Source organism: Tenrec ecaudatus, chromosome 18 (genome assembly GCF_050624435.1).
Source record: "Tenrec ecaudatus isolate mTenEca1 chromosome 18, mTenEca1.hap1, whole genome shotgun sequence".
In the NCBI taxonomy this organism is placed as follows: Eukaryota; Metazoa; Chordata; class Mammalia; order Afrosoricida; family Tenrecidae; genus Tenrec; species Tenrec ecaudatus.
The window spans coordinates 2,552,579-2,567,042 of NC_134547.1; the positions used below are offsets into that span (position 1 = coordinate 2,552,579).

The 14,464-nt window shown below is 61.4% G+C and overlaps 2 protein-coding genes across 6 annotated transcripts in view; one reads left to right on the top strand and one right to left on the bottom strand.

Moving 5' to 3' along the window:
* ZNF444 (zinc finger protein 444) overlaps positions 1 to 2,353 on the bottom strand; it is a 69,495-nt gene extending 67,142 nt beyond the window's left edge. The window contains exon 1 of one of the 3 annotated variants that reach the window (XM_075537676.1): positions 1,316 to 2,353. The gene's annotated coding sequence lies outside the window, so the exon portion shown is untranslated. The remainder of the gene's footprint in view (positions 1 to 1,315) is intronic. The other 2 variants (XM_075537671.1, XM_075537669.1) reach the window with 2 other exon arrangements.
* On the top strand, positions 1,926 to 14,460 carry ZNF787 (zinc finger protein 787). 3 transcript variants are annotated; one of them, XM_075537689.1, is made up of 3 exons: positions 1,926 to 2,084; positions 10,555 to 10,643; positions 12,805 to 14,460. In XM_075537689.1, the coding sequence occupies exons 2-3, from the start codon at positions 10,565 to 10,567 to the stop codon at positions 13,866 to 13,868; spliced, it is 1,143 nt and encodes a 380-aa protein (XP_075393804.1). In that variant the 5' UTR covers positions 1,926 to 2,084; positions 10,555 to 10,564; the 3' UTR covers positions 13,869 to 14,460. The 3 variants fall into 3 exon arrangements, with proteins under 3 accessions (XP_075393804.1, XP_075393803.1, XP_075393805.1); XM_075537688.1 differs by lacking the exon at positions 1,926 to 2,084 and adding an exon at positions 2,228 to 2,349; XM_075537690.1 differs by lacking the exon at positions 1,926 to 2,084 and adding an exon at positions 2,256 to 2,355.
* The last annotated feature ends 4 nt before the right edge of the window (positions 14,461 to 14,464 follow it).

Below are 14,464 nucleotides of genomic sequence, written 5' to 3' on the forward strand. Positions count from 1 at the left end.
CTGTAATCAGGGGGGCTTGCACACCCGAGTATACATAAGCCTTGGTTAGAAATATATTTGTTCTCTCCTCTTGTCACGCATCTCCACGTGGACCACCAAGAGGGGCTGAGGTAGCATGCTACAATGAAATGTCTGACTCCTTTATTTTATCTTCTCCCCTACCTTTCCTATTCTCTGTGCCTGTACTATCACATTATCGCCGTACAATCATGCCTACGGACCCCGCGAGGCTGGCTGAGGCTGCTTGTTCTGACACCAAGGCATCGATTCTTCTTCCGTCCTCCTTATCCAATGTCCAACTTCCCCGTGCAGAGGAGGCAATCGAATATACCACGGCTTGAGGTTATGCCAATAGGCGTTTGGAACCCTAATAAGGGGATTGTTCAGTTTTTTTTGGTCATGCAACCAGGCTTACAATGAGCCATCCAAGAAGTGGACAGGGTTCTCATGACCACCGAGAAAGAACAGAGGGGGACAGGGGGGAAGGGTACCTGGGATCTTTGTACTGAGAACGTCCTCCATCCAGGAGACAGAAAGCTGTAGCCCCACAGATGTGAGAAGCAGAGACTGAACCAAGAGGCCGACAGATGTCTTGATGGTCTTTCCAGCCCATCAACCTAGAGCTGAGTGCCTCTGGGCTCAGGTTCATGAATGGAGTGGGGGTGCTCCAGACCCTAATTAGCTGAGCCAAGAGAGTTCTGTGACTCTTGCTGGGCAGAAGTCAGGCTGAAAGGCTGAAGGTTCCGAAGACCACTTAGAACAGTGGTTCTCAAACAGTGGGTCGCGACCCCTTTGGGGGACCTAACAACGTTCCTACAAGGATTGTCCGGTTCATAACAGTAGCAAAATGACAGTGATGAAGTAGCAACGAAAACAACTTTAAGGTTTGGAGGGATCACCGCAACATAAGGGACTGTATCAGAGGAACTTCCTATTGTAGGAAGGCTGAGAACCACTGAGATCTGTCTTTGGGCTAACAAGGGATGGTCCAAGATGAAGCACTGTCTCCTGAGCATTCGTGAACCTGAATTGTAAGCTGTTAGCTCCCTAATAAAGTAAACTCCATAGTCTGTGAGTTCGGGGTGGCCAATGAATCCTGGAACCCAGGAGACAGTGCAGCGGGAGAGATGATTGGTAAAATGGATGGTGAGAGGAGGCGCGTCTACGAGCGCTGCCTCATAGCAATCAGCCTTGGGCTGTCCATCTTGATTCTCTTACCTCCTTGTCACTTAGAGGAGGCCAAACCTCACACAGACCCCCCCCCCACAGAGCCATTCTTACCGTTATTGATTAGGACCCAGCAAAAGTGGCTCACCTTCCCCGTCCTGGTCTCCTGCTTCAGTTTCTCTGCCGCTGCTTGTGGTCAACGCCCCATGGCTCTTCTTTCTCCGTGGCGGCGAGGTCCCCCTTTCTGCCTCAGTGACGGCAGATCAAGTCCCTCCATCGGGTCCCAGACACATTTGCATGGTCTCATGTCTCCAAGGCTGCGCGAAGCTCCTTATTTATATGAGAAGCAGACTACACACCCCCCTTTGGTGGGCCACAAACACCTCGCCCGCATAGCCCCCACGAAAGTTTTGCTACAAAAGCGCTAGATTCAGCAATCCGCTGCCCTGCAGGGCCATTCAGACATAACCCTTCCCGAAGCAGAGGATGCGTTCGACGGGGATTCTGGCTTCAGCAAGGAGGGAACGGGGCCGGGAAAGGGAAAGTGGGGGCAGATGGAGACGCAGGGCGCCGTAGACGTGGGAAGAAGCCTTCTAGGTACCTAGCTAGGGAAGCGACCCGGCAGGGAAGGGGTTACAATGATAGAGACGACCGGAGGATCCGGGGTGGCACGAGCGGCCCTTGTCGTCCCCCACCCCTCCAACCGGGGGCTCGGAGCCACCCGCGCAGGCGCAGGCGCGCAGCGCACCGGGACGAGGGGGGCAACTCCCTCAACACCCGGAAGTCGCCGCCTAACGGGCCGAGCTCGCGCCTGCTGTCCTGGAAGGGGGAGGGGCCCGGCGCCCCTCGGCGCGAGGCGCCATAGAGCCCGGACGGAGGACCCGGGTCCTAGATGCGTCCGGAAGTGGATCCTCAAGGTGCCCACTCGGGACCATAGAGCCGGGAAAGGGGACGGCCAGGCCGGGGTCGCCGGGCTTGCCTTCCTAGAGCGGAGAGACCGGGGTGGAGGCCGGGGTGGGGGTGGGGGGAGCGGCGCGGGCGGAAGCGGCCGGGAAGGTCACTTCCGGCCTGGGCGCCCGTCCCCCTGACCCCAGGGTCTGAGTCGCCGCTGCTCCGCTGCCACCATCCGCGAGGGAGGAGAGAGGAGGAGGAGCGCGGCGCGGCGGCTCCGGGCCTGCGGAGGTGAAGGTCGAGCGGGGGAGGGGACGTGCGCCTTCGGGCGGCGGGGGACGCGTGCCTCGGGCCTCGGGCTCCGGACTGGAGGGGGGGGGCGGCGGGAGAGCAAGCGCGGCGGGGCGGGTGTAGTAGTGCGCGTGCGCGTCGCCGGTGAGGGGGGGCGGGGATGGGGGGGTGCGCGGCCCGGCCGCAGCGCGCACACGCTCGAGGTCACCAGTGAGCGGCGTGTGGTGCTGGGTGGGCGGGGGACGGGCCGGTGCGCGGAGCGGCGAGTGTGCGGCGCGACCGCGCGTGCGCGGCACGGGGCGGGGGGGGGGGGAGTGGGGGCGCGCTCGGGATGCCCAGTGCGCGTGCGCGCCACCCCTCCGTTACTCACACTCGGTCCACCGGCCGTGGCCGGAAGTGGAGGCGACTCCCCGAGGGAAGTGGCGGCCCTCGTGGGACCTGACCGGATGCTGCGGTCTCGGGAGACAGCCTGGGCTCCCGGGCTTCCCCTTTCTTTTCAAATGGACCCGCCGCGCGTGGCCTTCCCAGCCGCGCGACCTTTGACCCGACGGGGTCGCATTCATGCCCGCTGGGCGGCCCCGGGAGCGAAGGGACCGGGCCAAGGTCAGCCCTATGCATCCGTCTAGTGTCCATGTCCCAGCCCTGGTTTGGGGGCTCAGGGCGGTGAGAGCAGAGGGCACGGGAGCCCCGCAGCAGGAGTGGACAGGGTTTATCCTAGGTCGGCTTCCAGCTGGGACCGAGGCGTCCACCCGCACACTGTCACTGCCTGCGGTGGCCAGCGGCGAAGAGGCTGCAGACCTAGGCCAGTGTCCAGGACGGTCCTGGTTAGGTTCCGGGGTGACTGACTGCACGCTGTCTGGGCGCTACTGTGAAGCCAATGGAGAGTCGGGTCCTAGGTGGCTGGGATGCGGGCTTAACTCGCAGTGAGCCTCTGTTTAAACAGCGCCCCCCGCCCCCCTCCAGCCCCTTTAAATGTTTCTTCCCTCTCTGCGCTGAGAACCCTTATCTCTCTGCTTAGAGTCTAAGCCTTAGACCCTTCACTGTCTTTAGTTAGACACCCCTCCCACTCACACTCTCACTGGTTAGGCTCCTCTCTGGTTAGATTCCCACCCACTCTGCTTAGACCCTTCCCCGCCCCCCCCCCCACCGGTTAGACCCCACTCTCTCTCTCTCTCTGGGTAGATCCATCTCCGTTTCTCTGGTTAGACTCCTCTCTGGTTAGGCAACCCTCTCTGGTTAGACCTATCTCGTTCTCTTAATCTCGCTCTAGTTAGTACCCCCTCTCTCATTAGATCTCGATCTCTCTCTCTCTCTTGTTAGATCCCCACCCCCTTTGGTGGTTAGATCTCTCTCTCTCTCTCTCTCTCTCTCTCTCTGGTTGGAGTCTTATTCTTGCTGAAACACCTGAGTCCTCATCTCCCACTGCTGGGGCCCCCTTAGCTCTCCTGCTCCCTCGGCAAGTGGACCTTCAGACCTGGTTCTAGCCACTCTTAAGGCAGTCCCTTTTTCTGCTAGACACCCCCTCCCACTGCCCCACACTCATGAGGGGATGCTGGTGGCCTGGCAGGGAGGTGGCCGCAGTGGTTAGTGGAGCAGGGACTCGGGACCAGAGAGACCCGGGTCAAGCCCTAGCTATGGATTTGTCGCTGAGGCCGCAGGTGGTCAGCTCTAGCCTCCATGCAGCCGCTGCAGCGGAGGACTATTAACAGGCCGGCTCTCAGTGGGAGGAAGGATGGTTGGCTCTGTAGAGATGTACAGTGGGTTCAAACCACCGGTCAGAGCTGAGTCTTGAAAGCAGTGTTTGACTCCTTGTCTGATAAGCCCTGGTGGCGCACTGGCTATAGCGCTAACCAGGAGTGGGGGGGGGCGGCAGGAGCCCATCAGCCACTGCGAGGAGGTGAGGCAACCCTTTCCCTCCCCAGTGGAGACCTGTGGCTTTGGACACCCTGTGCGGCAGCTCTTCTGCCTGTCGGGAGGGGGCGTGGACTTGCAGACAGTGGGCAGTATACTAACGACGGGTGCTGGTCCAGGTGCTCGCCTGACTGGGTGGCAAGCCAAGCTGTATGTAGTCTGGGAGCCAGAGTCAATCCGGCTGTGGCCAGAGGCCGCACCCCCAGCCATCCAGTATCCAGAGACTCTCTCCAGGCAGCCCTGTGCCCACTCCATGTCCCACGCAGACCGCTTCCCCATCCCATGTCTGAGTTCAGAGCTGCACATGGACACTGGCATCCTCATGCCATGGCTCTGTTGTGTGCTGGCTGGTAGGGTCTGACTCAGGCGACCCCATGTGACAGCGGCCCCTAGGGCGCCTGAGGGAGACAGCTGACTCATCTTTCTCCCACAGCAGGTTGGTGGGCTCCACCCGAACAAACCACTGGTTCCCCCCACGCAGCTGAGCACTGTCTCTCAGTGACATCAGGGCCCCAAGGAGTGGGCTTGAGGCAGGGGGACGGGAGGGTGACTCCTGGTCATCAAGCAGGCAGGTGACATTTGAGCAGGTCCTTGAAAGGTGAGAGTGAGCTAGGGGTGGGGTGGACTGAGGGAAGTGAGCTGGAGAGGGGTACCGCCTGCTGGGCTTGGATTTAAATAAGCTGCAGGGAGCCGGCATGGTGGGGCTAGACTGGGGTCTCAGGGAAGTGAAGGGGCCTGAGCCAGCTTATTTTCGTAGCAGCTTCATTGAGATTCTGGCAATGTAGTGGGTTATACTTTGGGCTGCTAACCACAAGGTCAGCAGTTCAAAGCCACCAGCCGCTCCGAGGGAGAAAGTAGGGTTTTCTGCGTCCTTGAGGAGTCACAGTGTCAGAGACCCACAGATGCAGCTGTTCTTGGCCTGCGGGCTCGCTGGGAGTCGTCATGGACTCAGTGGCAGAGAGTTTTAGTCACGGCTGGAAGTGTGCAGTGTGCACTCAGCCGCGGCTCCCACCACCGGCAGTCGAAAGCACACTCCTCATCCCGAGGACCCTCAAGGCCACTAGCAGCCGTTTGCAGGAGCCTGAGGCTCTCTGGGTGTGTTGCTGGTGCAGGGGCTCATCTCTCGGAGATCTGGGTGTGCGTCCCCCAGCCACTCCCATCAGGATTTACTGCCTGGAAGCTCTGCAGAGCAGCAGTGGTGACTGGATGGAGTTAGCCACTATCTGCCTCCCTCACCCGGCAGAGCAAACCCCAACCCTGGGCCACCCCGTGATGGGTTACACACTTGCCCAGGGTTTTCATGGGGTGGTTCCTGGGGTTGATCGCCAGGCCTTCCTGGTGTGTGTGGGTTGGGAAACTGCTGAAACATGACTGGGCTCCCCACGGAAAAACGGGCAGAGGTGAAGGTGCAGGCTGATGGACAGGCCCCGGGCTCTGTCCTGGAGGGCCGGCCTCCTGTGCTGCATACAGACAGACAGACGCCAACTGCCTGCTCTTTCTCTCTTGGGGGGGTGGAGGAGTTAGCACAGCCGACCTTGGCGAGGGTGCTGTGGTGCAGTGAGTGCATCATTTGTTGTGCGTCTCCCTGGTGCAGGTGAGGGCATGGGGCATCTTTGCCTGTGTCTCTCAGCCGTGGCTAGACCTTGAGAGAGATGGTTGTGTTCATTGGGAGAAGCAGGGTGGCCATAGGTCAGTGGACTGGGCAGAGGATGCCCATCAGAAGTGAGGGGGGCAGGGGTGCCTGGCGGGGCCACATGTGTGCACAGGTGTATGAGGGGGCTTCAAAGTGGAATGAAAAGATAATGGAGTTTTCCCGTGACCTGTTCAAAGCCCCTCTCACGTGTGCTTGCTGATTGCAAGTGGCAGATGGCGGGTTAAGTGACCACTGGGTGTGCTGCGGGGATTGTTGTAGACCTTCCTGACTGAGTGATCGATGGGGTAGGTGAGGGAGGAGGTGGGGCCAGAACTGAAGTCTTGGCTGGCAGAGAGGATTGTGAGTGACAGGGCTGAGTGGGGCCATGCAGGGACTCTGGGTGGACATGGTGGGGCAGGGATGGGTGGGGCCTGCTGAGCCCAGCCTCTGAGAGAAGAGGCAGGCGAACTGGCAACAGAAGAAAGGGGGTAATTGGTGGCTGGCTTCCATGGGGTGGGTGGGGCCCTAATAACAACAATAACAATAATTTGTTTCCAGCTTAATAACCAGCTGAACCTCGCTGTCAGGTGTGTGTGCTAATTGGGCTGCTCGGGGCGGGGCGGGGCATCCCCTCCTGTAGGCCCGCATCTGAGCCTGCTGAAGAGAGGGAAGCCCAGGCAAGGGGATGGAGGGGGGCATCCTGGGCCTGGCTGGAGCTTCCTGAGGGCCCCTCACACCTAGCACTTGGGAGAAGATGCTCAGGGTCCCCTGGAAGCCCCAGTGGGAACCGGGTGTCCCTGCAGGAGTGGAGTCCCTAGCAGGGGCCTGAGCAGGTGGTGGGGAACCAGAAACTCTGGTGCTGAGCAGGCCTGCAGGACTCCAATCCCGGCACCACTGCCCCCACTGTACGGCGCTGACCTGTGAGGCTGCTGCCCATGGATTCTGTTGAGCCTGTGCCAACCCCTGGTGCCTATGACCAGGGCTCTGTGTGCTCTCCAGGAGGTGGGGGACCGGGGCTGCCACTCAGGTAAGGTGTGGCCCAACCAAAGAGGTCTAGTGGTCAACACTTCAGACCCTCTAGCCGCTCCCAGGGAGAAAGCGAGGCTGACAGCACAGACCCTGAGCTGCAGTTCCGCACACTCCCAGCTCTGCCTGAGCTGCACCGCCTGCCGGCACCGCGGTGGGCTTACCTTTGATGTTGGTTTCCTTCAGAGCCTTGGTTCCAGGACATGGTCCTGAGCTCACGGCAGGCCAGTGGGACAGCAGCGAGTACTCAGGTTAGTTGGCAGCAGGGCAGGACGTCACACCCACCCACTTTTCCCCTTCAGCCTCGGTGCATTGTGTGGGTGAAACACTAGTCACTGGGCACACAGCTCACAGCAGAGGAGGCTGCAGTGCCGTCCAGGGTGCCAGTTCGACGCAGGCCCGGCCATTCCTCCAGCCCGCAGCACACCCCCATGCAGCTTCTCTAGTGTAATTAGATGGCCCACACTGCTTTTGAGTTCTTCTTTAACTGGGCTGTAATGTACATCCCGTGAAGCACCCCTTTGAGCGCACGCGCCCCTGTGCACTGCAGGGTGTGTTGTCCCTGTGGGCTCCCACCACCCAGGCCTGGGCTTCACCCACAGAGACCCTGGGCAGTGCTGACCCTTTGTGGGAGCAGCAGCCCAGGGCTTAGCCCGCTGCTCCCCAGGCCTTCCTGGGCTGGCCATCCCACGGGCCAGTCCTCCACCAGGAGCTGGCCCATTCCTGGCTGGTGCACACTTTGTGTCCTGGTCGTGTCCCCTAGGGGATGCTGTGAATACCCTGCCCTGTGTACTGGGGGTGGGGTTGCAGGGTCAGGTCCTGGGAGGGCTTATCGCGCATTCCGCAGGCCTCGCCAGGCATCCTCACCTTGCTGCTCCCCACACTCGGGTTTGAGAAAGTTCAAGGAACCCTCCTCCTCCCCTGCCTTGAAGTGGCTCCCATGCAACAAGCCTTGCTGGCCCTGCGGCACCCAGCCTGCCCTGTGCTTGAGCCCTTTGCTGCAGCCCATATCTGCGAATCTCAGGAGGCCCCTTAAGGCCGCTAGCACTCTTTGCCAGTGATTGGCAGCTCCTGGTGATGTGTCCCAAGCACAGCCCCTCCCCACCCCCCACCCCCAAGTTTGCGGGTCATTTCTGTCCTTGAGAATGTGTGGGTGAGTGTGCTGGGCGCGTGTGGCTCTAGTTCAGCCCGGCTCTGAAGGCGGTGTGTGGCCTATGTGTTGGTTGCTAACTGTAGGGTCAGCAGTTCAGACTCAGCAGTAGCTCTGAGAGAACAGTGGCGAGTGAGCCCCCTTCTGAATGGATAGCTTCAGGGAGCCCACGACTCCCCTGTGCAGGCTGCATGCATGGTGGCATCCGCTGGGCGTCCCCAGTGCAGGGACAAGCTGGAAGGAGTCTTGAAGGAGCCCTGGTTACTTCATAGCCTGGGGTTACTCTAAGGGCTGCTACCCACACGACTGGCAGCTCCTTGGGAGACAGATGAGGCATCCCACTTCTGTGGAGAGTTAAACGCACAGGAGCTCACAGGCAGGCCCACCGTGTCCTGTGCACTCGCTCCGAGTTGGCCTCGGCTGGACGGGCTGTGATTGGTTGGTGTTTGCGCGTGCAGAATCGTGCCTGACTGCTGGGCTGCTTCTGCCCTGGGGGCTCGTAGTTGACCCAGCTGCCATGACACCCTTGTCAACTTCAGCTTCCCCAAAGTCATTGTCCACTGTCGCGAGAACCTTCAGATTCAGGCATCCTGGTGGCATTGTGACTATGCGCTGGACTGCGCACTGCTAGGCCAGCAGTTTGAACTCACTGGCCACTCCACAGAAGAAAGACGGGCCTTCAACTTCAGTAAGAGCCAGTCTCAGAAACCCACAGGGCAGTTCCGTTGTGCTCTGTAGGGTCCTGAGAGTCGGAATCCACTTGGTGGCAGTGAGTTGGGCTCTTGGGTGTGATGGTAGAGTGTGACCAGTGAAGTGTGTAGCTAGCTGCTACCAAGAAAGAGGGTGACCGGACCCCACCCCAGTGCCCCCATGGGGGGACACCTGGCAGTCAACCCCACGAGGGTGACTGTACAGGAGGCTCTGGGGGTCACCACAAGGAAATGAAGATGGGACAGTCAGGTTGCTGGCCACCCCTGACTGGGCAGTCACTCCCATTGCTGGCAGCAGCGTAGTCCCTGAGCAAGGTTCAGCAGGCCCCCAGTGTTTTCCAGCAGCTCCCCGATGCCCTTTGGAGGAGGAGCCTTTGCCTGTGACTCTGCAGCTGTATTGCTGCACCCCCATCCCGCAACACACACACCCCATAACCGTCTGGGGACTCTGCCTCTGTGACCCTGTGGCACTGAGTGGAACCGCCTCAAACTGGGTTTCCCAGGCCCCCCTTTGCTGCACCTTTCCCCTGCTGAGCCAAGCGACAGGTGGGTGCAGAGCCCCAGAGAGTGTGGTTCATATCCTCCTCCTGCCTCTCAGCAGGGACACTGCGCACATGACCTGTGCCCCTCCATCCACACAGCCATCCACCTGCTTCCTTCCCTAGGGCCAGGGTCCTGTGTTCTGCCCCTCCCCCCTATCTTTCTGGCCCTGTGCCACTCTTGTTTGGCCAGGGCCTCCTCCAGGAAGGACTTACTTGTTCAGCCAGGTGTCTCGGTGCCCGTGCAGTCCAGGAGGGAGCGGGCGTGGGCAATAACGGGCAGTGTGCTCATTAGGCTACAATAAAGATGGGCCTGCGAGTGAGGGTGCTGGAGGGCGGGCGGCAGGCAGTGCAGCCCTGTAATTAGCTGAGCACCGTCTCTACTCCTGCTGCTTCCCCACCTCCGTCCTGAGCGGGCCTGCTGGCTTCTGGTCCCGAGAGCACTGTGGCACCCTTCCTCAGTGCTCCTAGCAATGCCCATGGTCGCTGTGCCCCTGCTAACCTACAGGCTGGGGCTTGTGCGCACCCAGAGGTGGTACCTCAGCAGAAAGGCTTGGAAATGAATTTCTGAAATGTCAGTTGGGGTGGGGGCAAGCTAGTACGGCCTTGAACACATTCCAGGGCAGGAGTATGTGGTGCCAGGTGACCAACCAACCACTGTGGACACTCCGGTGCCGGCATGCTTTCCCGGTGGGTTGCTCGCTGGGAGGCTGGCAGCTTGCAACCACCAGCCGGGGTGCGCGCAGGAAAAAAGGAAGCTTCCTGGGCCCATGAAGCACTACAGCAGCCTCCGACACCCCCAGGGGCAGGCCGCCTCTGTCCCGCAGGGCTGCACGAGTCAAAATGACTTGGTGGCAGGGGTTGTTCTCAGTAGCACGCATGAAGGTCATGGCGGATGTTGGTACCTGTGTGGTGCAGAGCAGGACTGAGCCGTGGGTTGTCTTGGCTGCAGTTGTACTGGGACCAGGTCGCCCCGCCTTTCTTCTGCCGAGGCACTTCCCAGCGGGGGTGAGCCAGCCTTTTGGCTCCTAGCCCTGGGTGAAGGGTTTGTGCCCTGGAGACCCGTCTGATAACACGTGACACATGTAAAGCTCTCTGTGGCCCGGGTATAGGCCTCAAGCCCAGGTGATGGGAGGCTGAGGGGGAAGCAGACACAGCTGCAGGGTATAGAAATGGGTTCGGTGGTAACATCCTTGCCTTCCAAGTGCCGTCACCCAGCCCCCACTCTCCTGACAGGGACCCTGACATGGAGCTGCGGGAGGAGGCCTGGTCTCCGGGGCCGCTGGACTCTGAAGACCAGCAGATGGCCAGCCACGAGAACCCGGGTGAGTGACTGTTCCGTCCCCCCCCTGTGGACTATGGTTGCATGTGTCCACCATGTGTCCTGCTTCAGGACAGGCCTCGGGCTACTCCTGGTCAGCCATACAGCTCCCTCTGGGAGCCCAGAGGCAGCACAGCCACCCCACCATCCTGGGTGGCCACCCCCCTTCCCCCCAGTAGGAAACCTCAGGGCAGGGGACCCATCCTGAGATGTCTGCAGGAGGCACAAGCCTGCAAGGACACCTAACATTTGTACATGGGAAACCACCGAGAGGGCCACGCTGACATGCCACTCGTGGATAGCTGCCTCCGTGCTCAGAAACAATGCAGCCCTGCACAGTGTATATGCCCTTCTGACAGAACCCCTGGACTAGACCACCTGCAAGTCGGGGCCCCAGCACCCAGTGCACAGAACAGAGCTGTCAGGGCTTCCAGGGCTACTGCCACAGGGGCGGGTGGCCTGGCCTTTCTTCTGGCTCCCACCCCCAAATTTGACTCGATTATCAGTCAGGTGCTAACCGCATGCAGCTGCCTGGTCTTCACCAGGTCCCTCCTGGAATGCCCAGGACACTCCCAGACCACATGCCCTTTCACCTGGGCATGGGCCACAGCTGGGGGTTTCCAGGCAGACCCAGCCGAGCTGCAAAAACAGACAAGTCTTTGCCCCACTGTCCCTGGTAACGGTCTTCCAACCCTAGCTCACTGCCCCCCAGTCGTGCCCAGTGACCCTGTAGTTCAGGGTAGAACTACCCACTGTTTCCCCAAGCAGCAGCTCGCCCTCGCTGCCAGTGCATGCTGACGCAGAGCGCCGACGGGACAATCGAAGAGCCTCGGCGGGTTCTGTCAGAGCAGAAGGTCTGGTCGCTCCTCCTCCGCGTTGAGTGCAGAACCACGTGGACATTGGCCCCTTTTCTCCTAGGCCATTGTCCGTTCCAAGATGTTCCCAAAATGCACGCAGGCCTTGGGCACGAGCACTCTTCCCCTGCCCCCCCACCCCCCACCCCCACCCCCCGTTGGACATCATGCTCCCAGTGGTCAGTAGCCACCCTGGGGGTGAGGGGCTGTGCCCGAGCTGCTCACCGCCACCCCAGACCCAGGGCATGCCCTTCTCAGGCAGAGGGGAGTGTGCATCTCCTCTTAGAAAACTCAGTGTTGGCGGCCTGGAGGGCTCAGTCTGCCACTCCTACCGATGGGGGGAGGGCGATGCTGAGAGTGAGCTTGTGCTGTGTCTGCCCGCTTCCGCCTGTCCATCTATCCAGGGCACGTGCCCGGCTCTCTGGGTCCCTGCAGCTTCCGCTGTAACAAACCAGCCTCTGTGTTCTTGCACGTGGTCGTCAGAACTCTCACAGGCGTGTGTGACTGAAACCCCACACCAAAGGCCACAGCACGAGCTTGGCACGTTCGCTAAGCCCGGTGCCTGAGCTCCACCTGCTAGGACAAGACTGAGCAGACACCCCAGGCCGGCTCCTCAAGGCTCGTTCCTGGGGTCCGAGGCCCGCCTGGCCCTGCAGACAGCCCTTTTCTTTTCCACACCCTGCTGTGGCATCACCGTGACGTGCCTTTTATACAGCAGATTGGGCGATAAAAATCCTGCTTAACCCCCCCCCCAATAAAAAACCTGCATTACCCACTTTTCCGCCTCTATCCACCCTGCTGAGTGGTCTGCTTCTGCCCCCGTCTTAGGTGACGCCAAGGGATACCTAGGCCCCCACTACTCCACAGAAGTCCCATCCCGGCGTGTGTCAGGCAGGACTTCCTGCCCCCTCCTCCCACAGTGAGAATATAAGCCATCCAAACCCTTTGTGGGCCCAGCCGCCATAGCCACCACTGGTGTCAGGTTAGGTGTCTCAGCCCCAAGAGCCAGCAGACTCAGGGGTACAGCGCAGTTTATCTGGCATTGGCTGCTAGCCACAAGGTTGGCGGTTCAAACTCACCAGCTGCTCCAGAGGAAAGGCTTATGGCCCTGGAAACCCATGCTGGAGCCTTTGGTTCAATTAGGGTTTGGGGCCTCAGGTGCCCAGCGGTGGTTGCGAACCCAGAGGTCCCACTGGCCTGTGAGTTTTGGGGTACAGGCCGATCCTGTGTTCTGGGTGCGCATGGAGCCTCCAGGCCTGCCCTTCTCAAGCCCCACTTCTGAGTCGCCTCCCCTCTCACCTTACCCTGCAGTGGATATTCTCATCATGGATGATGACGACGTTCCCAGCTGGCCCCCGACAAAGCTGTCCTCACCCCCAGCGGCACCCCCTGCCGGCCCCCCACCGCGCTCGCGCCCACCAGCGCCCTACATCTGCAATGAGTGCGGCAAGAGCTTCAGCCACTGGTCCAAGCTGACGCGGCACCAGCGCACGCACACGGGCGAGCGGCCCAACGCCTGCGCTGACTGCGGCAAGACCTTCTCGCAGAGCTCGCACCTGGTGCAGCACCGGCGCATCCACACAGGCGAGAAGCCCTACGCCTGCTCCGAGTGCGGCAAGCGCTTCAGCTGGAGCTCCAACCTCATGCAGCACCAGCGCATCCACACGGGCGAGAAGCCCTACGCCTGCCCCGACTGCGGCCGCAGCTTCACGCAGAGCAAGAGCCTGGCCAAGCACCGGCGCTCGCATACCGGCCTCAAGCCTTTCGTGTGCCCGCGCTGCGGCCGCAGCTTCAGCCAGCCCAAGAGTCTGGCGCGCCACCTGCGCCTGCACCCGGAGCTGGCCGGGCCTGGGGTGGCGGCCAAGGTGCTGGCGGCCAGCGTGCGCATCGCCAACACTCCCGACGAGGCCACGGCAGCGGACGGCGAGCTGGCCATTCCCGTGGGCGATGGCGAGGGCATCATCGTGGTGGGAGCGGCGGGAGAGGGCGCGGCGGCTGCAGCCATGGAGTTGGAGGCGGGGCCCCGGGCGCCAGGACCCCGATCGCGGCGTGCCCCAGCCCCAAAACCCTATGTGTGCCTGGAGTGCGGCCAGGGCTTTGGGCACGGCGCGGCGCTCCTGGCGCACCAGCGTGCACAGCACGCGGACGGGCCCGGGGCGGTTGGGGGCGAGGAGCCTGCCCACATCTGCGTTGAGTGCGGGGAGGGCTTCGTGCAGGGCGCCGCGCTGCGGAGACACAAGCTGGTCCATGCCGTAGGGGCGCCCGCCGTCTGCAGCAGCTGCGGACAGAGCTTCTACCGCGAGGGCGGTGAGGAGGGTGACCAGGAGGAGGAGGAGGGTGCCAGGTGCAGCGAATGCCGAGGAGAGGCCCGGTAGGGGCGGTGGCCCGGGGGCATGGGCAGGCCCCTCGGGCTCCCTTGGCTGGGCAGGGATCCAGAGACCTAGGGGAGACGGGCAGAGGGTCTTGGCACCCTCCCGGCACCCTCACACTGCCCCTTGTGAGGGGAGGGGCCCGAGGCCCACTTAGCGCTCCCCTTGGACTGCGCCCACCCTCTCCAAGCCCTGCCCCTCCGCCTGGCCCACCCTCTCCCTGGGTGCTCAGCCTGAGAGACCTGGAGACCAAGGGACAACGGACACCCCGAGCAGGGCGCACAGCCCTCCCTGCGCCACTGGCCTGGAGAGAGCCTGACTTTTCTGTGTGGAGCCGTCCCCTGGCAGGGCCCCTGTGCTCTTTTAGACTTTGTTTTAATCATGCCCACCCCTAACTCCATCCCCCTATGTTTTCTCCCCTGTGAGTCCTCTCTGCCCCAACTCCAAGTCCCCCGTCCTTCATGCCCTTCCCCGCGCCCACTCCTGGATTGGGGTGGCCAAGGGACAGACACAGCAACAGAACCAGCCCTGCAGAGGGGGGCCGTGTGGATCGGGAGAAGGGCTGCGGGCAATAAATGGCACTATCTACTTGTCCCCATTCT

Bases quoted from the DNA above. Each gene is read 5' to 3' on its own strand.
- ZNF787 (XM_075537689.1), top strand. From the start codon at position 10,565: ATGGAGCTGCGGGAGGAGGCCTGGTCTCCGGGGCCGCTGGACTCTGAA. The intron at 10,644-12,804 runs GTGAGTGACTGT...CTTACCCTGCAG, and splicing joins GGCCAGCCACGAGAACCCGG to TGGATATTCTCATCATGGAT.